The 26,926-nt window shown below is 54.4% G+C and overlaps 1 protein-coding gene across 1 annotated transcript; it reads left to right on the top strand.

Moving 5' to 3' along the window:
* The first annotated feature begins 1,535 nt into the window (after window positions 1–1,535).
* Window positions 1,536–25,863, top strand: PPP1R1B (protein phosphatase 1 regulatory inhibitor subunit 1B). The gene is made up of 9 exons (XM_032791309.2): window positions 1,536–1,869; window positions 5,505–5,565; window positions 6,327–6,349; window positions 8,374–8,449; window positions 15,882–16,058; window positions 19,008–19,091; window positions 21,593–21,664; window positions 22,644–22,793; window positions 24,101–25,863. Exons 1-9 carry the CDS (start codon window positions 1,789–1,791, stop codon window positions 24,199–24,201), a joined length of 825 nt encoding a protein of 274 aa, XP_032647200.1. The 5' UTR covers window positions 1,536–1,788; the 3' UTR covers window positions 24,202–25,863.
* The last annotated feature ends 1,063 nt before the right edge of the window (window positions 25,864–26,926 follow it).

The raw sequence follows: 26,926 nt of genomic DNA, 5'->3' as shown, positions 1-26,926 counted from the left end.
TGTGGTCTTGCCTCTGAGTGGCCACCGTGCATCATGGGGAAACCGAAACATGTCGACGTTTCTGAGTTGTTTTTTAGAACATTTTGTTCCAAAATAAGTTCTAGTCTTTTGACCTTTTGTTCCGAAAACCAGCCCTACTAGATATTTAGCTGATCTTCATACTCATTCATGGATTTTTTTTTTCCTCCCAATATCCTTGTGAGGCAGGTGTTATCTCTATATTGCAGATAGGGAATTGAGGCTCGGGGAGATATAAGTGACTTTGTTAAGGTCACACAAAGCGTCAGTGGCAGAGCCAGGTCTCCTCTGCCCCTGCCCAGTGTTGTATCCACTACATCTACTAACCTTGCCCTTTGAAATGCAGCAGCTTCCAAATTAGCAGGCTCTTGCTGGGGGGCGAGTGTTTGAATGAGGTGTGTGTTACTCCACAAACACAAAGCTGTCATAAACACACCTGCAGGCAGAGCAAAAAATGCATGCTTTCATGTGTGCACATTCAGAGTGTGCACATGCACACAACATAACTCACCATGCCAACACGTTCAGCCGATGCACACACGTGCACACACACACACAGATGCATACACAAAACCAATGCGCACACATGCAAAGAGCATACACCATACACACGCACAACCTTAGATACACATACACATCCAGCATAGCTCCCCATAGCAAATTACAACAGCGATGTGTGGAGGGCTCGGAGGGCAGCGGTGAATGCGTTTGAGAGTTTGACATTCTTTTCCCTTCTCCAATCGAGATGAAATGTTGAAACCTCGAAAGAATTCGCAAACTGAAAAAACAATTGATTTTTCCCCTTGTTTTGCGTCAGTCGAAAACTTTCACTCAGCTCAGGTCGAAGCGCTTGGTGTAGGTTTCAACCTTTCTTCTAGAAACGTCTTTGCAGTTAAATGAGCTTTACAGTTGGGACTGAAACGTTGTTTTGTGCCAGGAAAACGGAATTTTTCCTTTGGCAAATGTCAGCGTTCTGAAACCCCAAACGTTTGGTTGCTTTGTTTTTCCTCAATATTATTTTCAAGCTGGGAAATTCGTTGCGCCCGACCCTGTCTCACTAACTGCCATTTTTCTGATGACAAAACTATTCACTGAACAAGTCCCAAGCAGCTCTAATCACTGCCCCTGCTGTCCAGCTGGGGAAACTGAGGCATAGGACAGCTAACTGCCTTGCCTTAACTCAGCAGCAGAAGCAGAATAAAACCCAGGTCTTCTGACTCCCAGCCTAATGCTTTATCTACTGGACAACATCCAGTGTCTGGTTGCCCCACTGGGCAACGCTGCCCATTAGAAACCATTTGCTTCTAGGGAGGCATCTCCGCAGCTGGGCGGTGAAAGGGTTAAGACTGGACGTGGGTGGCTTTGTTTGAACCCCCCGCCCCCACCAGTTGGCTCCCCACGAGGGCTAATTAAGCTAGCCCTCTGCCCCCCTGCCCAGGGAGATTAATAATTCAGGCTGACTCCAGAGAGCCAGTAATAACTTGTCTGTCCCCTCCCTCCCTCCCTCCCTCCTCCTCTTCTCTCCCTCTGCCTCTCCCCTCCCGTCTCCACCACTCACTGTGCAGCGGGGATGGAGCTGGGCTCAGGAGCTGTCTAACTCTGCTGGGGGACGGGGCGCAGGCTCACTCGCTGAGGAGCAGAGGAAGAGACCCTGCTGGGCTGGAAGAAGGAGGGGGGCACACAACCCCGTTCTCCCTGTGCTCAATTCAGGGGCAGAGCGAGACGTGGACTTGGAGACTCCGCTGGGAAGCGGGAGAGAGTGACGGTGTGATGGACCCCAAGGACCGCAAGAAGATCCAGTTCTCCGTCCCGGCGCCCCCCAGCCAGCTGGACCCCAGGGCAGTGGACATGGTAAGGGGAGTGTGTTGGGACTGGGGGGTGACGGGGCAGGGGGCAGTGACACAGCTGAGAAATGCTGGGTTCTACGGCTGGTGCCTGCTTGCTAGGGTCACACACACATCCCTGTGCAAACAGGCACAAGCTCTTAGACAGTCCCTCACAGGTCCAGTCACACACACAGGTGTGGAAACACAATTCACACACCTGGTCACCCAGCTGCTCGGTACACTCATCCCTGCGCACACTCACCTGGCCCTTCGCACACAACCAGCCCTCCCGCACACCCACCCGCAAAACCAGTGCAAACAAACTCACACCCCAGGCCATGTCTGTGCATCCCAGGTTCGTACGCCCAGCCGTGCATGCACTAAAATGCACAGTGGTCTGTGCACCCTGCATCTCTCACACCCCCGCCAGCCAGGACACTGGCACACCAAACAACCCTCCATCTAAAAAAAATAAAAAATCAAAGCCTGCTCAGGTAGGCACCCTGCCGCAACATACCCAAGCCCAGCGCACACTCACATACACATGCGTTCTTCACGCTCACACGCCAACAAACAGCAGGCGGGATCCACTGCTCGTGTGAATCAGTGTGGCTATATTGACATCAGTGGGGCTGATTTACACCAGCCGAGCATCAGACCCTATCTACCGAATGACCCCTGAACCCGCTTTCTGAGCACAGCCCCAGGAAAGCACCATGCCCCCACCCGTGCCTTCCCTGCTCAGCCCTAACTCCACTTCCTGTCCTAGAGCTGGTCAGCAGGCTGAGGCATCTGGGCATTAAAGGGCTGGAATTTCATAAAAGGCACCGTAGTCCCTTAGCAGCCAGGAGGGCAGAACCTGAGCTCTTTGCAGAAACATGCCCCTGGAGTGAGAACAGCCGTTCGGGTGCTGGCCAGTCACCACGCAGGGTTAAATCCGATGCTTGTCAGTGATCACACAGGGTTAAATCTGGCTGCAAAACCTCCCCTAGCTGCACAGGTGAGGGTGAGTTGTGTTTGTCAAGCCCAGGTGCCTCCAGACAGGCAGCACTGAGGACTGTGTTTGCTGAATCCAGATGCGACTTGGGTCCGGGCCCCACGAGCCCCCAGCAAAGAGCAGAAGGGTGGGGAGGGTATCAGATCAAAGTTCCCCCTGTCCTCGGGGGTCTCCTGCCTGAGCTAGGTGGCTTCCGAGTTCCAGGCTGGGTCAGGTGAGATTACAGACGGTGCATGCCAGGCAGGGTGCTGGAACGACTTGTAGACTGTGTTGGCGGGGGGGTGCTGAGAGCCACTGAACCAAACTGTAACCCCTGGATATAATGGAATCCACTTCAAGCCAGGGGGTGTGGCAGCCCCCCCCCCCGCCCCAGCCCCCCTCCTGCACCCAACACCCAAACTCCATCCCAAAGCCTGTACCTCTCCTGCACCCCCCGCCCCAGCCCCCCTCGTTTCGGCACCTATGATGCCAGATGCAATTTCACAAGCGAACCCGGGTTCTGCTCGTGCTGATGATCCTTGTGAATTGCAAGTCTAACCAATATGCCCCCCGCTCCAGCCACATAACCAGCCCAGCGCCGATGTGTTACTGGAGAGGAGCATGACCTCAAGGTTATCAGTCAGAGATGAAACCTGGTTTTCGTTCCAGGTGTGGGAGTAGTTTCACTCCTATATTTGGGGGGACAGCTCCAGTCAGGCCAAAGGCCCGTCAAGTTACCATCTCATGGAAGTCAGATGCCCCATGTGACCAGAGTTCAGGGGCTTCTATCTGGCGGACCTGCGTCAATGTGACAAATCGCACCATTAGCACCAACTGGCCTCCGTTAGCAGCCTCAACAGGGAGGCCAAAGGGCTGCGGAGCCTGATTTCCCTTCCCTTCACGTGGGGGCGCCAGCCAGGTGAGGGATGAGGCTGCCATGGTGGTCCCAGCAGCTTGCCCTGATGCTGCCTCACCTGTGCCCCCAGAATGGCCTGAATTGCCCCCCTGTAAGATGCACTCGGCTTTGATCTCACTTCCTCCAGGTGCTTGGCCTCACCAGCCTGGCCTCTGCGAGAGCCGATCTCTCTCCCTTCATCCCTCTGGGCTGGACTGACCAGCTCCTGCAGCTGGACTGCCTGCCCCACCCTCTCCTACCACCTCCTTGCGAGGGAGGCCCTGGGCTTAGATGCTTCCCAGGGATGCGGAGAACTTGGTACATCCCCAGGCCCGAGCCCCTTACATCTCCCGTCTCACACTCATGTACACACACTAGATCGTGTACCTACACATTGATACACAACACCAACACACACACACACACACAGTGCCTGTCTCACACACAATCACTTACACCCCGATACATACCAAGGCACACACCACTCAGCCACTTCCCCACAAAGCCAACTCACGCGCTCACACAAGGTCACTTACATACAGATACACAAAACTAACACCCCAACTTACACACCCGACACCCATGTAAAATCAATGCACATGCTAGATACTCTCACTCTCTCTCTCTCTCGCACACCTCCCCACAAGGGTGTTAGGATTGTCAGCCAGCCTGGCCAGCCCCAGGCATTCCAAAACCACAAGTCAAAGTCCCCCTAGAATATCACAAGATAAGCTAAAATATCATGAGTTTTTTTTTAACTAAATGAACTAGGGGTTCTTTTTATTCGCCTGCCAGTTTCTGAGACTTCACCTGCATCACTTTTCCCTGCTTTACCCAGCAGCCATGGGGGGGGGGCGCGGGGGGGAGCTGCAAACGTCCTTATTTTTAAAAATTGAACTCGGAGATGTTTATGATTCCAAGGGCCAGGGCTGTCCAATGTCGAGAGATAAAATCGCGAGCGCTGGCTGCTCTGTCATCTTCAAAGGGCTCCCAGAGGATGTGCGATGTCCAGCGATGTCCAGTGTGGCAGGGCTGGAAACCTGCTTCTACCCCTTGGGGAATCCCCATTGGCTGTAGCTGTTGCAGGGCTTATAACCTGTAGAGGGTATATATGTGCAAATCCAATACTGCCCAGTAGAGGGCGGTGATGATACATACATTGTAAGGGTTTGGCTGCAGCTTTTTGGTCCGGCCAGGTGGTGGGCTAGACTAGCAGCTGCCTGGCTTAGGGTGCTGGGTTACAGGGCCAGTGGGGGGCTGGAGAGGGCATGTGATGGTGAAGGGTTACCTGAGGGGTGCAGGATTTTATTATTGGAATTACCGTAGCACCTGGGAGTTCAAGTCCTGGTCCAGGGTCCTGTTGCGCCAGGTGCTGTACAAACACACAATAAACAGATCGCCTCTGCCCCCAAAGAGCTGGCAAGCAAAGCATAACACAAGAGATGGGGTCAGACAGGGGAGCGCCAGAAAACAACGAGACAATATTGGTCAGCGTGGTCGGCTGGGCTATCTGGGCTCCTGCGGCCTAACTGTTACCGTGCTCTTCGTAGGAATCGGCACCAAGGATGTCAGAGGGGGCTGCCTGGCTGAGCATCCCACTGCCCCGGTGCCATGTCCTGGGGACCACAACAACGGCTCTGATGGGTGGTGGGTAGTGGAGGCCGGGGAAACCTGTTCCCTGTGGGCCAGAATGAAGCGAGGTGGAGGGGAAGAGAGAGCAAGGAGTCATCACCTCTCCTCACCCCCACCCCAAATGGTGATGTTCAAATCGTTCTCCTCCCCTGTTTAGATCCGCCGCCGGAGGCCCACACCCGCCATGCTCTTCCAGATGTCGGAGCACTCATCCCCGGGTGAGTCAGCTCTGGGCGGGGGTCGTGGCCTCCGTCCCAGCCAGGGGGGGACACGGCACAGAACATGCGGGAGGCCAGGCAGAGGGAGGTCTCCACAGAGGCAGTGGCTCAGCCACCATCAGGGCCCTCATCGGCCTTTCTGGAGGGGAAGAGAGGGCTGGGGGGAGCCAGGTCACAGCTGGTGGTGTCTGGGCCTGGGGGTAGGGGACTCTCATGGCCATCACCAGTTAGCTGAGGTGCGCCGGGGCAGCGGGGTGGGCGACCCCTTGCCGAGGAGAAGAGGGATTGGGATTGAAGCCTGAGGACTCCCCACCCCAACGCCCCCTCCTGGTCCCAGGGGATCCCCCTCCCCTCCCAGCTTGGAGGGCAAATCTCAAACTGAGAGGCCTGGAGGGACACCCGAGGTGGCTCTCGGTGCCCAGCAGAGCGGGTCTGGCTCTGGGCTGCTATGGCCTGGTGCCGCGGCCCATGGTGGTGCTGCCAGGTGACTCTCTCCCCATTTGGGCACCTCCCTGCCTGGCGATCTCGCTGCAGCCTTGCCTGAGGCTGGCATGAAGGTTGGGGCAAGTGCCTGGCCTTGGGGCCCTGAACCGAAGAGGCATTTGCCTTCCGTTCTCAGCAGCTCTGGTCCCAAGCGCCCGGGAACTGGGCCCCTCTCTGACCAGGAGTGGGTGCCCCCTGCAGCCATCCCGCTCCCCTGGCTTGTGTCTTGATTCTCTTTTGCTTCTTCCCTCCTCTCGCCCGCCCTCTTCCTCGTGCAGAAGAGGATTATTCCCCATACCAGGTCAGTGACAGGGCCCTGCGCGGAGGGAGCAGGGAGGGTGGGCTGGGTGAATGGAGATGCAGTAAAATGACCAACCCAGGCTCTGACCTGTATCGGCAGCCCCAGGAGCCCCCTCCACCGGTGGCAACACGGATGCTAGAAAGGCCCCTTCCTCCAGTGGTGTGACTGGCTCAGAACAGGCACAAACGGGGCCTCCAGGGCATGACCCGTCCCCAGAGAGACTCATCCTAGTTCACCCATTGGTGGAAAAACCTGCTACCCTGGCATTGCCCGAGCTTGGGCTTGGGGCTTGGGGCATGGGACACAGAGACACTAAGGATTGGAATAGCAGGGGGATGGCAGTCAGGCGTGTGGGGCATTGGCAGAGCTGTGCATTGGACTAGTGGGGGACCGGAGGTCAGGATGGAGGGGCATTGGCAGGGGAAGCTTGCGCTGGTTGCATATAGCTGCTGCTTTCGGTCGCTACCTATCAGGAGCCCTGCAAGTCACCGTGGTTATTCAGCATTGATTAAGGGAGAAAATGTCAGGGCACCCCGGCCCATGGCCTTGGGTCTTTTCCTTGCCCTTGTGAAGCCAGCATGACAGTGATAGATTGCGCGGTGCAAAGTTACCTTGGAAGTTCCCAAGCAACTTGAGCTGCCGCAAAGCCCGGCTCAATCCCCACGCTCCAGGAGCTCGGAGCCAGAGATTATCTCTGCCCACATTTTCCATGCCTTCTCCTTGATCTCGAATGAAATTAAATTCCTTAATGCATGGCAAAGCGCTAAGCTGTAATGGGAGGCGAAGAAGTGAACAGGAGCCAGGAATTTGAAGCTTAGGAACCGGTTACGGGTTTGGCTGCTCTTCAAGCCCCCCCGCCTCCCTATGGTGCAGAGAACTCACAGTTCGTTACTGTAGCGGCTTTGCGACTTATCTCGTCATTGCCACGTACTTTCGCCACCTTGCAGTGTGCTAACAAAACCAGCCCCTGCCTGGTGGCCAGGGACAGTGCCACATGGAACCTTTCACCTCCGTGTGGCCAGTTCAAATCCTGCCCCAGCTTGGTATTGACAGTGAATGAAATTTGTAACCATCTGGTGGGTGTTTGACAACATATGTGACGTGAATGCTCTGGGCCTCAGCCCAGCCCCGCAATAGCAAGTGGCACTAACTGGTCTGTCTGAGGAGGGACATCCCACAACCTGCTCTCAGACACAGTCCACTCACATGAGTTAGAATCCAAACTCACCCAGCCTCCCCCGAGCACCATCCCCACTCCTTGGAGTCTGAGGAATTGACAGTGAAGCAAAGTTCACTTCAAACCCCTTTTCCTCAGGGCTGGCAGCTCCTAGGGCTCCTCCTCCAGGAAGTCTCAGCCCACCCTCTAGATCCTCTCTCTCCAGAAAGCCTCTCCCACCCAGGTGGAGTAAGGAGCCAGTTGCTTCCCGGAGTGAGCAGAACTGTGCTCCAGTCTGACACACACTGGCAGTGCAGTGACCGCACCGTCCCTGTTCTGTGCAGAGAGGCCCTCAGATCCTCAAAGATGTTTAGGTGCCAAACTCCTAGTGATGTCAGGGATAGTTAAATAGCTTTGCAGTGTTGCTGCTGTATCAGTCCCAGGATATGAGAAAAATGAGGTTGGGGAGGGAATATCTTTTATTGGACCAGCTTCTGTTGGTGAGAGAGGAGCTTTCATGCCACACCGAGCTCTCCTTCAGGCCGGGGGAAGGCACTCCCAGAGCGTCACAGCTAGATACAAGATGGAACAGGCTGTTAAACATAAGGAGTTAACACATGTTGCAAGAAACCATTCAACCTGAAGTGGGCAACTACCACCTCTGCAGTCTTTGAGGAATTGGACTTCTGTCTAGGCTGGTGCAACCAGTGCTTTTTGCCAGCGTCAAATTTAGCTGGGTCACCTGGGTGGCTGCTTGACTTGCTGTCCCAGCCCAGAGCTTGGCCCTCCATTCGTAGGCCCATGTTCACTGGAGACTCTTGATTTCTTTGCTCTGGTACTGTTGACAGTCCATTCTCCTCCCTTCCAGAGAACGCTGGGCGAGGGCCACCTGCTTAAAACAAAGAGGACCAACCCTTGTGTCTACACGCCTCCCTCTCTTAAAGGTACATGTGCTTTCATTTCATCCTTTGCAAAAAGAAAGCCTGGGAACAGCAGTGAAATTCACCCCGTGCCGAAAGACAGTGCAAAGTCTATGCATCACCTGTGTCCCACTTCACCCACAAGGTCTATGAATCACTCAAGTCCTGCTCCATCCCCATGGGATGCGTGGCCTTTTCACTGCCCTCTGCACAGCAGCGTGTTGCATCCTCATTCACTCACCTCCTTGTTGATAGACACCTTATTGGTCTTCCATCAGCTCCGGGGCAGTGAATCTTAGCTGGTCAATTTCACTTCCTGCTTCTAGTCAGTTTCACATTTCCCTGCAGGGAGTTTCGGTTTCCAAAAGTTACAAGGGAAAAGTTCAAATCCTTAAAGGCCACAAAATCCTCTGGATCATAACTTTGGGGCTTCAACTGCTGCTGCAGAGCCGGGGGAGCTGGCACATTGTTTATTCCCCCCACCCCATACCCCATTAAAAATAGCCAGTGTGTTTTATTTTAATGCCTCAGAGCTGAGTGGTGGTAATTGTGCAGCACTTTAAAAATGCTACAAGCTCTGCAGAGATCAAATAAGCCCAGCAGCAGCCAGAAGAGGAAGCGAAATAATTCCATCCTTGTTCTACGGGTAGGGAAACTGAGGCATAGAGAGGGGCAGTGACTTGCACTAGGGCCACACAGCAAGTCTGTGGCTCAGCTGGGCTTGGAATAGGGAGATCCTGGCTGCCAGACCCTTGTTCACTCCACTAGTCCCAGCTCCCTCTTTACAGAGGCTTTGTGTTAAAAAAAGACAGAGTTTTAGAGCCAGAATGTGTTCCCTCTGTGATTCTGACAGTTATATGGTCCGATCTTGGGGGTTAGAGCTGTGCTTTTCCCTCTGGGTTTGCCTATGGCCAAGTTGTCTTCATCAGCAAAAGACCTTTGTTGCCTTTTGTGAGCACTGGGCCAGCATATATTTTGTGCATTGCTGATATCCCACTTAAGCTTATTTTGAAGTCGTTAAATGGGACTTAGATGGTACATGAGGTTTGGGAAGGACCCTCTCAGCCGGGGTGAATGTCCCTCGCTCCCTCCCAGGTTCTTTCCCATTATTATATTACAGGACCTTGTGGAGGCCAACCAGATTGAGCCCCGTTGTGCTAAGCTCTGTACAAACACTTCTTCTGACTGATTTCAGTGGAGTTAACAGGCTTGGCCCTGTTTTTCTCAGCCAGTGTCCCTATCAGAGCTGTCAGATGTTGCCAGGTGAAAGAGTGTAATGTACCAACTCCACACCAAACCCAAATCTCTCATTAGCACCTTTTGAGCTGAACGAGTGTCAATGGGAAAATCAGAGGGCCCGGTTCTCCTCTCTCCTCTTCCCAGTGTAAATCAGGAGCGACGTGTCTGGAGCGGGTGGAGTTACACCAATGTCAGAGCGAGATGAATCAGGCCCAGCGTGTTTACTGACATGATCTATTTAAAGCCCTAATTTGACGCCGTGTGTGCATTCGACAATCTGTCTGTGCTGCAGACGCTGCCAGGTATTTAAGAGTTTACTGCCCCGCAGGGATCTCGTTGCAGGGTGCGTGGCGATGGGGCCGCCTCAACAGGGGGTGAGATCCAGAGAGAGGGTCCTTGCTGCGCCTAGCTCACCCCTTCTGACTGCCACCCTGGGGATCTCAGTGCGCAGGGCAGACAGCCTGGAGTTCAGGCTCACCCCACTCCCACGTTACAGACAGGGAAACCAAGGCCTGGAGCGGGGCCATGAATGGTGGATAGTGGGGATGAGGAGTGGATTTAGGCAACACGTTTCTTGCTTGGCTGCTTCTCCCTCTCCCACACATACACAATCACCCAGTTTCGCTCCTGCACACTCATATGCACACACACACTGTCTCTCTCTCACACGCACGCACACACACTGCGTCAAGCTTGCACATATGTGCACACACGCTCTCTACAGTACATAGCAATTTCCCATCAGCCACTTGCTCCCACTTAATCCACACGCACCTATTGTTCTCACCTGTCTCTGTCACATCTTGGGTTCTGTGAAATCTGCCAGGACTCAGGCTCTGCTCTCCCTCCCCCGTGTTCCCTCCCAGCCCCCTGCTTTGTTCCGTCGCTGCGTCTGAAGGCACGTTGCCTCCCGCATGGCAGCGAGAGAGGGAAGGACCCAGATGGTGCTGGGGGGCTGCGTTACCTGCTGGAGCTGAGGCCTATGGGGCTATAGAGGGGTGTGTAATTAGCGGGAAGCAAGGGGGAAATCATGCCCTGGGTCAATATCGCTCACAAAACAAGCATCCCAGAGGAAGCATGGCTAGAGAAGGGCCAAGCCTGGATGCTCCTGGGCCAGCAAAGGCCACACAGCTTGGAAAAACCCCAAAGGGCCTTGGGCTTATACCCTCAGCTGATGTGAACCAGTGCAGCTCTGGCGCAGGGGTGCCCGTTCACACCAGTGGAGGATCTAGCTCTGAATCTGGCTTTGTTTCAGCTCCACATGGTGAAATCCATCAAGCCCAGGACCAAGTCTCTCACACCCAAGATTTCTCTGGGACTTACATGCTGTGTGCGTCATGGGGCACATCTACACTGCCGTCTGAGCCCCGGTCAGCTGACTCACAGGGTTCGGGCTGCAGGCCTGAAAATAGCCAGGGGGACATGGAGGCTTGGGCCGAAGCCCAGGCTTTGGGAGCCACTCTGTACAGCAGTTTTACTGCCCTGCAGCCCAGGCCTGTGTCAGCTGACCCAGGCCAGCTGTGGCCCTGCCATGGGTCTTTTCCTGCTGTGCAGATGGACCCAAGGAGTCACAGGATTCATCAGAGTTTAAGGCCAGAAGGGACAATGGGCTCCTGTAGTTTGGCCCCTTGTAAATTTCACCCAGTTACCCCTGTACCAAGCCCAGAGAATTGTTTTCTCCCCCCTCCCCCCCCGGGAAGTTTTACACCCTTATGCCTTTAAAATGACCCACCCAAGGGCCAGTTCTTCAGCTTCCTATGGCCCCTGTGATCTGGAAGCCCCGTGCCCCATGAATCGTCCCCTTTCCGCAGCCAGTGCTGGGAGCAGGACAGGGTGGACAGGGGCAGGAGGGGGTATGGCCAGGGTGTTCCCATGCTCCGCTCCTCTGGGTGGCTCCGATGCCCATGGGCCATGGGGGCCTAAGGCCCCTCTAACTCTGTCCAGGGCCAGAGCAGGCCCCAGGCCTAGAGAGGCGCATCGCTCTCTCCCTTCGGTCCCCATGCCAGTGCTGGGGTGAATCAGGGCCCAAGGGTCAGTGGAATGAAGAGAAGGTCAATATTGCCCGGCCCTTAGTACAGCAGGGGCTGGGACGGTCTGTTCCAGCCTGGCCTCGGGGCATCCCAGCCAATGTTGGGGAGCCCCGAGCGTCGGCCATGCCAATTGCTGGCCCTCTGGCCGCCGATCCGGCCGCTCTGGCTTCGCTCCTGCCTCTTGGCTCCTGTGCAGGCACTGGCTGATTTCAAGGCCGGCCGGAGGGGGAGGCCCGTCAGGCTCCTTTGTGCTGCCTTCAAGGCTGGAGGAGGGTGCTTCCCCCCCCTCCCTTTGCCATCACTCTATCTCTCCCCCTGAGCTTATCACTAAGTTCTCTGGCTCCTCTCCCAACCTCCCCCATTCCCCTTCAGTGCATTGGCAGCAGCTCAGGCAGCTGGGCTGGGTGCAGGGTTAGCTGCCTCAGAGCCAGTGGAGGCTGAAGTGTGGCCTGGGGAGGGGGGTTGCTCTGGCACAGCCGCCCTCTCCTCTAATCCAGGGGGAGGCAGCAGGGCCCTGCCCGCCATTCCCCCTGCCATCAGTCCTACTTTACTGGTGGAACAAGCTAACCGGCGTGTTAAAGGGACAGTGGCTTCAGGTCGCACTCTGCCCAGGCACAGCTGGGATTTGGCCTCCCGGTTCCTGCTGCCTCAGTTCCTAGGATCGAGGGGGTTGAGATGCCTGCACTGACCTGCCCAGGATAGAACCCAGGCCCCTGCTCTAACCACTGGACCATACTCCCTCTCAGAGCCAGGAATAGCAGCCAGTTGGGGCCTCCAACCCTGTGATTCAGCCACCAGACTGTATTTCCTCTCTCTGCCAGGAACAGAACTCAGCTGTCCTGACTGCCAGGAGGCCCCTGCTCTAACCAATGTATCCCACTTCCTCCTGCGGTTACAAACCAAGAAACCTGCCTCCCTGCCTCCTGCTGTAATCAACAGCCAGGAAGAGACCCCAGGAGTCCTGCCTCCCTGTCCCCCCCTTTATCCCCAAACCCATATTTCCCCTCGGCTCAAAGATGCAATAGCCCTTGCATTTCAGACCACTGTTTCTGAGTGCCCGTAACCACTTCTTTCCAGCCCTGTGTACCCAGCCCCTTAGCTCCCACAAAGCAAATGTGTCCTTGTTCTTCAGCCTGGGCAGGGATGTAGATCTCAGCAAGGAGTGAGACCCGCATTGTTTGGGGAAATAAAACCGATCCGCGAGACAGAGACAAGAGTCCACTGCTGACAGTGGCTTGTTACCTGGTGGTGTTTATAGCCACCTCCGCTTCCTGCCTGTGACCCAGCTCACCCCCTCTACTGCATCTAGCTCTAATCCCTTTATTTTCATCCCTGAAATAAACATTTCAATTGCTTTTTTTTGACAAAAGGCCCCAAATCTAAGCTATGTGGCAAGTTCCGTCATCCCCCCACCTCCCCAAATCGGGTCAGATTTCCCCACCTGCTATGTTCTCAGCAGGGCCAACAAGAGGGTGGGGGAAGCCGGTACAAATTACTGGGGCCCGGCAGTATGGAAGGGGGTCTGAGGCCCGGCTTCCCGAGCTTCGTCGGCCCTGTTTAGCCAGCCTGCCCTTGCTGAGGGGCCTGGAAACTTTTTTTCACCTGAGCCCAAACCCGCTCTTGGCGGCCCTGCTTCTCAGCAGCCCCAATTTTCAGCTGAGCTCAGCTCGCATTGAGGCGTCTAAGTAAGGACTCGCCCCCCACTGTGACAGCACGGCCTGGTTTTCAGGTCAGTGGTGATCTCCCGCCTGGGAGGGCAGGTGCTGGCTCGGACAGGGTGGAAATTCTGTGCTGTTCGGACTGTTTCAAGGTCACTGATAAAGCACCAGGGTTTCTAGGGAGGGGTGTGGAGGAGCAGGCCGCAGAGGCTTTGTCTATGCTGCAGTTGGGAGCGGATCGCCCAGTCACATAAGCAGACTCGTGCTAGCAGTGGGGCCGTACTGGCTCAGGTTCTCAAGCCGAGGGGGTCGGGGGAGCTCGAAAGCCCAGGCACTTGCCTGAGCCAGAAGATCCATTCACCGCGCTAGTGCGAGTCTGTCTGCCTGGGCCAGGAGGCTGGTTCCCAGCTGCAGTGTGAACATTACCTGAAGCTGGGGCAGTATGAGCTCTGTAGCCTAGGGTCACCCAGCCAGGGCTGCCCAGACGGGGAGCAAGTGGGGAAATTTGCCCCAGGCCCCGCAGGGGCCCCCATAAGAATATAGTATTCTATAGTATTGAAACTTTTTTTTATGAAAGGGGCCCCCAAAATTGCTTTGCCCCAGGCCCCCTGAATCCCCTGGGTGGCCCTGCACCCAGCTGCAAACTCCCCTGGCTGGGAAGTTAGTGGCTGGCGCTGGTCCCGGAGGAAGCCAGATTTCATGAAGGCTGCCACGCTGCTTGGAACTCTTTTGAGCTGCCTCTGTACCATAGCAAGGGCGAGCAGGGTAGGATGGGCCCCACTTCGTCCTGTGGTAGTGAAGGGGAGGAGGTGGATGAAGACCCGGACCCGGTCAGCATGTCCAGTGATCATAGTGCTGAGGCAGCACCGGATTCATTGGAGGGAGGGAGAGTTTTGCCCTGTGTGCTTTGTCCGTTTCACTGGCCGTGAAGCTAATTCCTCTTGTCCACTGGGGTGTGAGTGGCAGCGTGATCTGCTGACAGGACAATCATCCCGGTGGGAGCTGGCGCCATATTAAATTCCAGGCTGCTTCCCCACTTCACTTCCTGGCCAGGTATTCCGCTCTGGCTCGTTTGATGCTTCATGAGATCCCATGGAGCCCTTCAAAGAGGAGTACTAGGGGTATGTCTACAGTGGGGGTCTCATCGCCCAGGCTCCAGACAGAGCCCAAACATCTCCACTGCAATTTGATAGCCTCACAGCCCGAGCCCCGCGAGCCCAGATCAGCTGACCCAGGCTCTGAGACTGGGTGCTGCTGTGGGGTTTTGAACACAGTAAATGCACTGTGGACATCTGACCTCTGAGCTTTCATACGATCCCCAGGCAGGCTGGGGGAAGGTCGTGGGAAGCTGCAGCATTGCGTTGTTACTCTGAAGCTGTGTGTCTGCAATCTGCTGGCCGGTCCGTTAGCAGGCTAGACGTGTCTGTCCGCAGCACACACATACACACACAGTCTGGGGCGGGGGAGGGGGGGGCGAGTGTATGCAGGCTGCCCTGTGTACTGCACTGAGCCAGCGTACCCAGAGGTTTGCCAGGAATGGGTTTCCAGGCACATGTGCAGATTGATTCAGCAGAGGGCTGATTTGTGCAGGCCTGGTGGGTCTCTACCATGCAACCAGGCTTTGCTGCTCCCAGGAGAAGATTGCCTCCTCCGTTGGGTCCGCTAGTCCGGGGAGAACCAAGGGCATCCAGAAAGCAGCTCTGCAAACATGCCCAGAGCACAGGGGGATCAGAGCTCAGGCACTGGCGCTTCTATGAAGGCGCCATCAGCACCTGCCGAGACTATCACTGCCATGCAATGACAAACCCGTGCCCGTGGGCCTGTGCTTACTAGCCACCCACAATAGCCAAGCAGTGTTCACATGTCACAGCACTTACCAGCAACCCTGTAACAAACAGGCTGGCATGCACATGGGATGGAGGGCAAAAACTGGTCAGGAAACAAACTTTAAGTTCACAGGTGGTGTTACGGGAACACCAGTGATGTGAAGAATACATTGTTAATGTCCTTTATAGAGCTCAGACTTGATAACATTCTCTCAGCAACTGAAATCAGGTTTAACTCCTCTGAAATCAGTGTGTAAACTTGGGAATAAAACTGATGCAAGTGAAAGAAGAATCTGGTCTGTGTGGAGTTCTGAGAGAAAGGTGAAGTAGTTAGAAGACAGGCCTCGGAGCCAGGACTCCTGGGTTCTGTTCCAGCTCTAGCCACTGACTGGGTTTGATCTCAGGTAAGTGACTTCCTCGCTCTGTGCCTCAGTTTCCCCCCATCTGTGCAGCAGGGATAACACTGACCTGCTGTGAGGGAGGCTGTGAATATCATCTGGGGGTTGTGAAGTGCTTTGCGATCCTACAGTATAATACACCCAGAGAGATGGCTTGTGGGGTGTGGCTCCCATCTCTCGGATCCCTCTGCACTCCACCACTTAGTGCCGGAGACCACAGAGGCTGGGTCACCTGGAACCTGTGCTGGCTGGACCCAGCTCCCACTGGCACAAGTTGACTCTTCCTCCCTCCTTGTGCGTTCCAGCCATGCAGCGCATTGTGCAGTCACACCTGGAAGCCGGCAGCGGCCTGGAGGACGAGGAGGCTGCCGAGCAGGAGGACAGCTCCGAAGGGGAGGCCGAGGATGACAAGTCCTGTGACCCAGATGACATTGACTCCGAGATCCCCGGCCCGTGTGAACTCGAGAGCAGTGGCGCTCCTGGTAAGAGACATGCAGTATAAATAGCCACTTGCAGGGAGGCAGGAGCAGCTGGTGCCCAAAGCTAGTGGTGTTGGGCTGCAGGTGCAGGCAGGCGCCCCTGGACTCGGCCCCACCAGGATCCCTGCTCTGGATCTGCACATCCTGCAGCACCCAAAATTCCCCCTTGGGGCAGCTAGTTGTCCTGCATCCCAGTGGCAGCAGTTGGTACTGCAACTTGCCATACATCAATGTAACACAGCGGTGCCATTGCCTGGGAAGAGGGGTAATGGAAAACCAGAGGGGAAGCTCAGGTCGTTAGATCTTCCCTCAGGAGAGGAGCCTAGGGCTGTGCGATGCAGTGTGATCATGTCCTGCAAGGACAGGCCTGGGAGCCAGGCAGACGAGCGTCCAGTCCTGGATCCCGTAAGGTTGGCGCTGTGTTTCCAGCAGCCCCGGGAGAATGGTCCTTTGCAAATCATGCAGCCAAGAAACTTAGCCGATGGCTGACAGCTACTGCAGCTCTCCCTTCACTCCCAGGCTGGGACTCAGGAGAGGTGCTTTCCAGCTGATCTTGGGGACTTGCTCTGGGCCTCAGTTTCTCCATGTGGGGACAGTGCTAGACGCCAGCACAAATCACAGCTCTCTAGCTAGAAGGGTTGTTCCATTCAGTATCACAACGATGGGAATTGCTGCTTTCCTCCCTGTGCTGAGTCCATCCCTGGGGTGGCTCGCGAAGCCTGAGGAGCCGTCCCTGAACCGGAGAGTGGGACGAGTCAACGGTTTAGGCTCAGCGGGAGCTCCGGAATGACTTGTCCTGCTCCTGGCTTCAAGTGTTGGCGGAGAGTTCGTATCTGTTCTCCAGCTCAAAGGGTGGCTCAGCAGTTCCCAGGGCATCCTGCTGGCCTTGATCTGCTGAGATTCCTCTTTGAAAGAAGAGGGTTCCAAGCCCGGTGCCCTGGAGCAATGGATCCCTGTGCAGGGCTCAGCTGTTTAGGTTCCCTGGATGCTCAGATACTCCGGGGATGAGCACCACCAGACTCCAGCAGATGGGGCTTGCTTGGCCATTTATGGGAAGCCGGGGGGGGGGGGGTCTGACCTCTCTGAGCCCTGGAAGGAAGTGATGTGGGGGACAGGAGAGCCATTGGGAAGGAAATTCCTGCTCATTTGCTTTAGTCCAGGGCAGTTTTCCCTGGATCTGAGTCTGGCGGTCAAGGAGTTTGGAAGCAGGTGGGAGGCTGCCAGCGTAGCAAGATTCTATTTAAAGGCCTCACTATTCCCCCTCCCCCCCGCCTTCCTTGGATCCCACTCACCAGGGGCCCGCTGCGCATACTAAAATATCCCTTCATTTAGCGCCTTTGCTGCTAGGGAGAAACCTGTAAATATTCCCCACCGCCACCACGCATACGCTTCCTCCCTGGTACAATGAGCTGTCAGTCACCTAGGAAACCATCCCTGTTGCTTGGCACGAAGGAGCGGTGAGCCTGGTGCCTTGGCATTCAGTCAGAGACACACACACACCCCAACCCACCCACCTGCTTTCCCTGCACTGTTGGGAGATGGGGAGATTCCCCCCCCCAATTAAATTCAGGGGGGTGGGAATCGGGGACGTTTATCTTGGCACTTCGGCACCTCAGCTCCCTTCCACTCTGGGCCGCGAGAGCTGGGAAAGGCTGGTTGGGGTTAGAGTTAAGTTCTTTGTTTCTTTTATCGTCCTGGGCTCCCACCCCACCGCTCCATCGATGCTGCTCCATTCAGATGCACATCCCCCTCTGCTATCCCAACCTGGGGCTCCCCCCCTCCACAGCTCTGTCCATGCCCCTCAGTCCTGCCCTGCAGCCCCCTCCCCTTCCAATCCTGGGCTCGCCACACACCCTGAGCGCTGCCAACACAATGGTAGTGAAATCTATTTGGGAATCTGTAATGTGCCACTCCCCCAAGCTCCTGAGGGTCCATTTCAGATTTGTGTCCCAGTAGCAGTTAAAAGCCCTGGTCAGGATCGGGGACTCATGAGGCAAGGCCCTGCACCAACACTTGGGAAAACTTGGCACCTGTCCCAACTCCCAGCAAACTTACAGTCTAAGAAGACAAGTCAGGTATGAAGTCGAGGGGGTGGCTGGGGGAGGGAAAGATATAATCAGACAGATACAATCTTATAGACATCAATACCTTTGCAATTAGCAATAGCCAGAGCACCAGCTGTCCCAATTTGCCCCTCCAGCCGTCGCCAATTGGCTGATTTCTGATAGGCCACATGGTAGCAGCGGGGGCATCTGAAGGAAGGACGGGTAGCAGCTGCAGAGAGTTCTCCCTGTGTTCTGTAATTTAGATCTATTACAGAGGTATCTAGAGGCCTCGGCAGCAATCAAGGGTCCATGGTGCAGGGAATTGTACGGACCTATAGCGAGAAGCAGCCTCTGCCCCCCCCCCCCCAGTTACTTACTGTCTAAATAGAGGAGGTAAAGGATGGGAAGGGAAAGTGAGGCACGGAGTTGCCCTGAGGCCCCTGCCAGAACTCAGACTAGAGCACAGGTCTTCTGAATCCAAACCCCTAGGCCTATCTACTAGACCGCCATGGCGGCATGAAGAATCTGGCCCAATCGGGCTGTATCCTGACATTGTAGGGCTGAGAGGGGCAGCCGATCTCCAGGCCCTGTTCAGTCCTTGGCTGCTCTGCTGCGGCTGAAGACAAAGGGGGATTAGCAGAGCCACCTGCAGCAGAGAGAGATTTTTCCCCAGCGGGGACACCTGTCTTATTTGCAACTGGGCCAAGACTTGCCAAGCTCACCCCACGAAACGTCCATCAGAGGGTAGCAAGAGCAATGGGGTGTTGGGGTAACAGAGAGTGGCTGAATTGGGTGACGGTGGAATGGGGGAGGGACAGGATTTGTGCTTCGCCGACAGCGCGCCAGCCGCCCTGACCTTCGTTGGTCGCTCCCCAGATGGCTTATCTTGCTCCTGTATTCATTCCAGGAGCCCAGGCGATGAAGGAGCTGCCTCTGGCACCTGAGGCAGCAGCAGCCCGTCCCAAGCCAGCTCTGCCAAAGCAGCACTCCGGTAAGGGAATGGCTCCCTCTTGTGAGAGGCCAGGGAAGAGGGATTGTACAAGAAGTACCACGGAAAGAAAGAAAACGGTTCCAGCCAAATCTGGGGAAACAGCTGACGCTGCTTTTCACAGGCTCGCACCCCTTCCTGAGTGTGCACGCACACTCCCCGCCCTGCTGCTAAGCTCCAGAGGCGCCGGGAAGCTGGTGATTACAGCAGAGAGAAATTTTATCAGGACAGGAGGCACATGTCATCGCGGCGGGCGGCGTCTGTCACCTCGGGGAGCCGGGCCTGGGGTTTCACGCCTGCACTGGTGTCCAGGCTTCTTGCAAACACAACATCCAGAGGTTCTGGAGGGGGCGGCAAGGCAGGTGTGTGGGGGAGGAGGGGCAGGTGGAGCATAGAAAGGTTGACACGACGGAACGCAGGCTGTTGAGCAAGTCTTGGAGACAGAGAGAACCGTGGTGTCCGTCTGCATCCAGCAGGCGTAATAAAGGAACTCCCTTAGCATTCACTGCCCCAGAGTCCTCTCTCTTTCCTGCCACAACAGATCATTGATTTGGTTGGCGCTGTTCTGTTTTGAAAGGGAGGTTGCCAAGAAAAAATTGGGGCCCAGAATCTGCTGTCAGATCCTCCGGGGCAAAACCAGAGAGACATGAACGGAGTCGCTCTGGATTTACACGGGGTAATTCACAACAGACGCTGGCCCCTGTGTATGGTAACAAAATCAGATTCTGATCTCATTTCCACCCATGTAAATCTGAAGTAACTCCAGCGAAGTCAATGGAATTTCTCCAGATTTATGCTGGTTTAACTGAGATCAGCATCTGGCCCGATGTTTCCTTCTCTGGATCACAACAAACCCCTTTGAGGATTAGAATTGAAAGCATCAAAAACCAAAACCCTCAACCTTCAGTTTAGTCTTTGTGGCTAGTGCCATTTTAACTTTAGTTGCCATTTCTGGAGTGTGCTGGCTCAGGGCACACGTGGACAGGGAGCAGCCTGCCCGGACTCCAGCAGTCACAGTTACACACACACAAGGAAACTAAGCCCATCAGTTTCCCTTTCTGCTACTACTTCAGTTTCCCTTGGCAGCAGCAAAGGACAAAACCCAGCTGTGCTCTTGGGGCTTGGCTGCACTGCAGAGTTAATACTCTAGCCCTGGGGTGAGCAGCAGGCAGGCACCAGTTAACGGGCCCTCGCTGGTGATGCTGCACTCCTGTGTGTGTTGCTAGGACTTCTCAGGGAGGAAGATCCCTTGGTTCTTTGCGTGCAGTGAGCTGGGCTGCTCTAGGATTCTTTGCCAGTCAGCTGTGGTGAGAATTGGTCTGTCCTGGGTGCATAGAGGGAATTGTGGGAAAGCACTGGAGGACAATAAAACTCAAGTGGTTTGGCTAGTGTTAAACTAGAGCCCGGGGCTAACACAGCCCCATCCTGGTCAGCTAACCTGGGCTTAAAGCATCTCCAAACCCAAGTCCGAGAGGGTTGGTTGGTGGGGAGAGGTTTGAGCTAAAATTGGTTAAGAGCCTGGGTTAACTGCAGTGAAGATAGACCCACTTGGGCAACAGGATTTTGTGTGAACAGAAGAGGGCTTGGAGACAATGCCAGAGTTAACTCTGCAGTGACGACACCCTGGGTTTGCAAAACCTTCTTCAGCAGGAGTTTGCTTTGTGATTCTCAGACTGGAGGCAGTTCCCTTCCAGGTCCCATTTTCCCTTCTCTCTCAGCCCCCAAAGCTGTGGGTGTGGAAGGGCTGGTGTAACCCATTGTTTTAGAGGTTAGCCCCTCTCAGCTTTCTGGCTCTCCCAAACTAGCTAGTTCCCCTTGGAGTTGGGTTCTTCCCACTGCAGGGAAGCATGTTAACCCTTCAGAGGGTGAGGGTGGTGGTTTCATTGACAGGGAAACAACAAAAGTCTGATCTCTCCCCATTCAAAGTGCAGGCAACACCTCTAGTTTTAGGGAAAGCTGAACACTGAGGGCGTAACTCACCTAGGGAGCGGTCTCATGCTGTGTAAAACCAATGGCAATGCCACAACCCACTTCCCCTGGTGGGGGAATCACTCAGAGGGCACCGGTATCCTCTAGCTCTCAGAGATGACTGTCCTAGCTCTGGGCTCCTCTCGGCCTAGGGGACCTGATCCTTTGACTGTAAAGGAGTCGCTTCAGATTGAGACCAGTGTAAATCAGAGAATCACTCAGGATGTATCTGTGCTCTCCCCCAACCACCTCACTCTGAGTCAGGGCTCTCATTGGGCATTTGATTGCCCCTAATAGTGTGCTGCTCACGATCTACCATCCTTGATTTGTGCCTGGACACGGTAAGCATGTCCCACCGTTCAGCTTAGGTATGAGAGGGGAGCCCGTCCGTACCCGTGCAGGGCTGTTGCTCAGAGCACATCGAGTTGTGACATGAGTTTGGCCCGCTTGCTGATTTGTTTATTCCCTTTGTTAATATTTCCGATGGAGAATTTGCATCCTGTTCTTTTTCTCATTTGTTGCTGCCCACCAAAAAGCCCCGGGAAATGATGCCAGAGCATTTGAACCCCGTATCTATCCAGCTGTCATCAAATCACACAAAAGGAAAGGTAATCTGCCGGCGCGATAGACAATGGCAGATCAATGGGGATTTGCTACAGTGGTTCGGAGACCCAGCAATGCCTCCAGGGTTAAGGGTCAGTTACCATCTCCATTATATTTTCAGGGGAGGCACCTACCTGGCTTGGCGCTAACCTGGGGGCCAGGCTTTATAAGTCCTGGTTTTGGTCTCCCTTTGCATTTTCCTTGTTTGGGTTTTGAAGCATCAAGGCTAAAATTAGCACCATTTTCAAGCCCCCAGCCCCAAGGCCAGGTGTCCACTACAAAGTCTTGTCAGAGTAGCTAATGTTGTTCAGGGAGGTGGTCTTGCTCTGGCAACAGAGAAACGCCATCTGCTGGCACAAGCTGCGTCTACACCAGCGGTTTGCCAGGATGGCATTTGTAGTGTAGACAAGGCCTAATTTTCAGAGGACATAGATCACCCACAGCTCCCGTCCATTTGTCCATCTGACCTCTTCTTCCTCAGCCAGCTGGGCCCGGGCCAAGGTGTCTCCGAAATTGAGCTACCCCAAATAGGGTGACCAGACAGCAAGTGTGAACAATCAGGATGGGGGTGGGGGGTAATAGGACCCTATATAAGAAAAAGCCCCAAATATCGGGACTGGCCCTATAAAATTGGGACATCTGGTCACCCTAACCCCAAATCAGTGGCTGCAAATTAATCAGGCTCCCAAAGGTCTTTCATTAGCCTTCCCGGAGCATGTAGATTGGTGGGCTGCCTGGGAGGAACTTTTGAGCCTTGGGTAGAAGAGACTAGGGGAAGGGTCTTTCCAGAGGATCCTAACGTTAATTTTGGGGGAAGGAGGGCTTGGATCTGGATCTGCCCTGGGCTCGATCGATCATCAGGATTTCACTGATTCATGGTGACGTTTTAAAGCACTTGTCTGATTGTTGTATGAAGCCTGGAACCCTCAGTGATGAGGGATGGAGACTCCCATCGTTTAACATGCGGGTGTTTACTCCCGGTAGGTGGCCAGAAAGTGTCCTTTGCTGGCGGGATAGCAGAGCTTGGGGATGAACTGAACTCGCTCGCTGAATGGGAGAAACCTGAAGCTACTGAAGGAGACGGGACCAAGGCCCAGGAACCAGATCCAGGACAGGACAGTCCTTCCCCAAGCGGTAATGTCATGAGCCCAAGGAGCAAGAATGGTGTAGGGGGTGTGTAGCAGGAGCAATGACATAATTAATCAGTGCTGGATGCAGAGTCCATAAATAGAGCCAGTTAATGCAGAGCACGTTAACACTTCAGGGGTACCCGCTCCTTGGGCGGCTCTCAGGCAGCTTCACAAACATTCATTAAAGAAGCCTCATCTAACCCACAACAGTGGAGTAAGCAAAGGAAAATGCAAGAGCCACATCCCCAGTGCTGAAATGCAGCCAGCTCTGGGGTGGAACGTGGCTACTGTTTTAACAGCACATGGCAACTAACAGCTGGGAACACAAAGTGAAGGGGGAACCTGCATCCTGTTGAAACCGCATGGAGAAGCTTGGCCAGCAGAAAGGCCTCCCCTGAGCTAGAATTTGGGCACAACACCGTGGTTAACACCCAGACTCTCACAAAAAGAGCCACATGGCTCTTTTAACAGCTACAAGCTGGGATCCCTGCCCCGCCCCCAGAGGCTCGCTTGGTGGGATCCAGGGAATGGATTTCCCCCTCCTAAACATGCATCTGGATTGCAAATGGTAACTGCTTTGCAAATGACAGAGTGTTGGGTGGAAGCAAGGTCCTCCCATTAGATAAAGGGATTTCAGCCTGGGGCAGTTTGGAGAGTTGCTTTCATGATTATTATCATCCCAGTAGTCTCTACGCATTAGGAACCGGGGCGCAGGCAGTCTGGCCCAATGGGAAGGACTTGGATCAGTGGTTGGGGGGTCAAGTCAGAATCAGTAGGCAGCCGACGAGCCAGGGTCAGTGCCGGGTCTGCTAGCCAACAGTCAGGAATGCAGCAAATGGGCGGTAGCCAGAGATGAGGCAAGGAGCAGGAGGATCCAAGGACAAGGGCAGGAGTGAAGTGGGAATGGGCTGGAGGCAGATTGCAGGAGATAGGCAAGAGCGGAATCTGATGCAGTGGCAATGGAGAGCACGCAGGGTCACTCAGCCACCCAGTCGGGTCACTTCCTGGCTGAAGCAGGGGGTGCACACCTTGGCCATTCCGACGGGACTTCCTGCAGGGCCTGACCTTCCAGGATTGGTGAGATGATTTTATAGGGACAGTCCCTTGGTGGTGACGAGGGAGTGGCAGAGACCCAGGGCCCCCACAGCCCCAGGCTCTAAGGACCTGCACCTCAGAGCCGTAAACTGACTCCTGTCAATCCAGGATCCGTGCACTAGGTAACATGCAAACAAATAACAGGTGATCCCTGCCCTGGGGAGCTCACACTCTACAGCATCTGCATCTTTTTTTTTTTCCTTTTCCCCTCCCCAGAACACAAGGAACGGAGACACGTTGGCTTTGCAGAGAGACCTCCACGCTCCGTTAACATAGAGAACTGCTCCGCCACCTCCCCGCTGGGAGGCACCAGTTAGCCTGGCTGGAAGAAAGATGGAGAAAGCCATCACAGTCGTGGAACGCACTCATCTTCCCGCTCCACGTTATGGATTCTCTTTCCTTAACGGCCTCGTTTACTTTATTCCCCCCTACATACACACATTTCCTTTCTCAACTTTCTGATTTTTCCTGTGACCTGCCAATGGATGACTTGTTTCTGTTAAGTGAATTTAGTTCTGGCGAAAGGTGGCAGCTGGACCAGACATTTGAAAGCCTCTGCATGTCCATCTAGATGATAGAGATGGGCAAGTCCTCTTCCTGTGGGGCACCTAATCCATCCCAGGCCGGAGGCTAATGCAAGATTTCCCCTATTCTCCATTTACTAGTGCCCTGTCCTGTCTGTCTAACAGTGCCAAACAATGGGGCTTCGGCCCCTTCCCTTAGGAGACAATCACACGTCCCAGTGCATTACAGGGGGCAGCAATGCAAGCTTCCCCCATGCCTTCAACCCTAAAGAAAGGCCCTTCCTTTAGACAGTTCAGTTTTTTTGGTCCATTAGTCCTTGCCCTCTTTGCTTGAGCCTGCTACAAGTGGGTGGGTGGGGGGGGAGTTAGTGTCAGCAATGGTGGTGCAGGGGAGGTGGAGACCTTGCCCAACTTACTAGAGTTGTTCTAGCAAGAGCTGCCCTAGGATGTGGAATCCTGGCTTGTGTGGGAGGGTCTGTGGGTGCATGAACATGCAAAGCTGGGCAAGAATTCCTTCCTTCCAGCGGGGTGACGATCTGGTCTTTATCTCCACTGGTTTGTATATTTCATTAAAGAAAACTGGCCCTGGGCTTCTCTGACAGACACAGAGCGAGAGAGGAGCAAACTCCAGCTCCGTGTGGCAGGGGGAAGCCCAGTGCTGCTAGGGGAGTGCTGACCAGAGGAGAAAGCTTGAAGATGATTCCACCCACTAGAGCATCTCCATGACTTTCAGTGGACCAGAGACTGGGTGTAGGGGCACCGAACACAGCGGAGACAGGGCAGGTGGGATTACTTTAAAATTAAAATGTGAAATGGCACAGGACAATTGAACAGAGATGGAGCCAAATCATAGTGTTGGTTCACCAGCCCTGGAGCCCGAAGTCCTCTAGTTTATATCCTAGGGCAGATAGGGTCAAGCTTCCCCCACCAACGTGCCTCAAGCTGGATCTGCAGGAAGGACCCTGGCTTGGATCCTCAAAGCTTTTGTAGGTGCCTTACTCCCCCTGAGTCCCTATCTCTAGCGAGGGAGAAGGCCTCCCACTCGATCCTTGACCTCTCTGCTGATGCTGCCTAGCAGAAGAGGCCAGTTTGTGACAGTGAGGGTGATTTTTGTCATGTGGCCACTTATCTACTGGGACCTGAGCCAAGAACCCACTAACTTGTTTCACAGGAGCCACCACATATCTTACAATGGCTAGCGGCTTGAGCTGGATTTGAACTAGCCCCCTGGAGGGAACGTTAACATGGAAAATGCAAGAAGTTCCTGTTTGCCAAATTCAAAATTCTCTTTTCCATGGTTATATCATCTCTAATGGGGACTGTGAGCAAGAGGCAGCTTCTTAGTTTAGTTTCAGTCTCTCTCTCTCCTTCTCTCTCTTTCTGTACCCTTTGATCCTGTATTGAGCAATGCCCCTTCCATGCACCTCATTGCGGTAATAAAGCTTTGTAAATAAATCGTTGCAGTGTGTTTTATTGGGAGAGGGTAAAGGAGGAGCTGCTCAGATACCAAGGGCCTGGCTAGTCCTCCTTCTGTCACCAAGTGCCCAGGAACAACTCCAAGGCCTCTCAACAGCAGGTTTGCCAGGATACAGTAAGTGCATGAGGCTGGCACCTAACTAAGGGGCTGGTGTAGTGGTGGTTAATGCCTCAATGCTGGTAAGTAGAAGACTCGGCTGCAACTCACAAACCCTTATGCTCCATGGAGTGCTAGGGCCTTGGAGAGCTGGTGACAGAGGGAGCGTGGGCTGGAGTCACTGCAGTGCCAGATGGTTAAAGAGTAGGTTCTTGTCTGAGACTCAGAACAGTGGCTGTTAGGCTCTCTGTATAAGGATGGGAAAGGCGGGAAAATAGGGTCGGGTACAGGATGGGCAGCACCTGTGCAAGCTTCCTCGTACTGACCTGCCAGGCTCCCCTCTCAGAGTGAAGGGGGCAGTCAGGATCCAGTCAGTCTTTGGCCTCTCTGCTAAGGCTTCCGTCAGGGAGGTGGAGTGGTGGTGGGTTTTTGTGGTATGGAGCCACATCTGCTAGGTTCAGACAGTAACAACTTCCCACCCAAGCTGGGCCAGAGTAGAAGCAGTAACCTAGGTCTGAGGGTCTCTGTAATCCACCACCAGCCCCTGAATTCAGTTGGCCATTAAGTCCCATGACCCATATACTGTACTCAAGAGATGCCACTGAAATCAACAACTGTTAGGTGCCTAAATAGTTTTGAGGATCTGGGCCCTTGTCTGTTTTCTTGCCTCTGGAGGTTATTAGTCCAGCTAATCCCACCTCACTATACCTTATTGTGCTCCTCCCAGTCTGTGTTTTAAGTACACACACGGGTTTGGCTGCCCAACGCAGCATTATCAAGGGCCACCTTTGTTTTTGTCCAGGAACTGATTTTTGCTTTGGCTGGCATCGGAACTGCTCACAGCAAGGGCATTGTTGCTCAGGAGCAGCATCTTGAGTGAAGCCAGCAATACTCTCATTCCACCAATTGACTTTTCACAAGGAAATAAATAGAGCTGCCAAGATG

Source organism: Chelonoidis abingdonii, chromosome 21 (genome assembly GCF_003597395.2).
Source record: "Chelonoidis abingdonii isolate Lonesome George chromosome 21, CheloAbing_2.0, whole genome shotgun sequence".
In the NCBI taxonomy this organism is placed as follows: domain Eukaryota; kingdom Metazoa; phylum Chordata; order Testudines; family Testudinidae; genus Chelonoidis; species Chelonoidis abingdonii.
Note: the sequence above shows the minus strand (reverse complement) of the source record. Positions and strands in the feature narration are given on the sequence as shown.

Bases quoted from the DNA above. Each gene is read 5' to 3' on its own strand.
- PPP1R1B (XM_032791309.2), top strand. From the start codon at position 1,789: ATGGACCCCAAGGACCGCAAGAAGATCCAGTTCTCCGTCCCGGCGCCC. The intron at 5,566-6,326 runs GTGAGTCAGCTC...TTCCTCGTGCAG, and splicing joins GTCGGAGCACTCATCCCCGG to AAGAGGATTATTCCCCATAC. The intron at 6,350-8,373 runs GTCAGTGACAGG...CCTCCCTTCCAG, and splicing joins AGGATTATTCCCCATACCAG to AGAACGCTGGGCGAGGGCCA.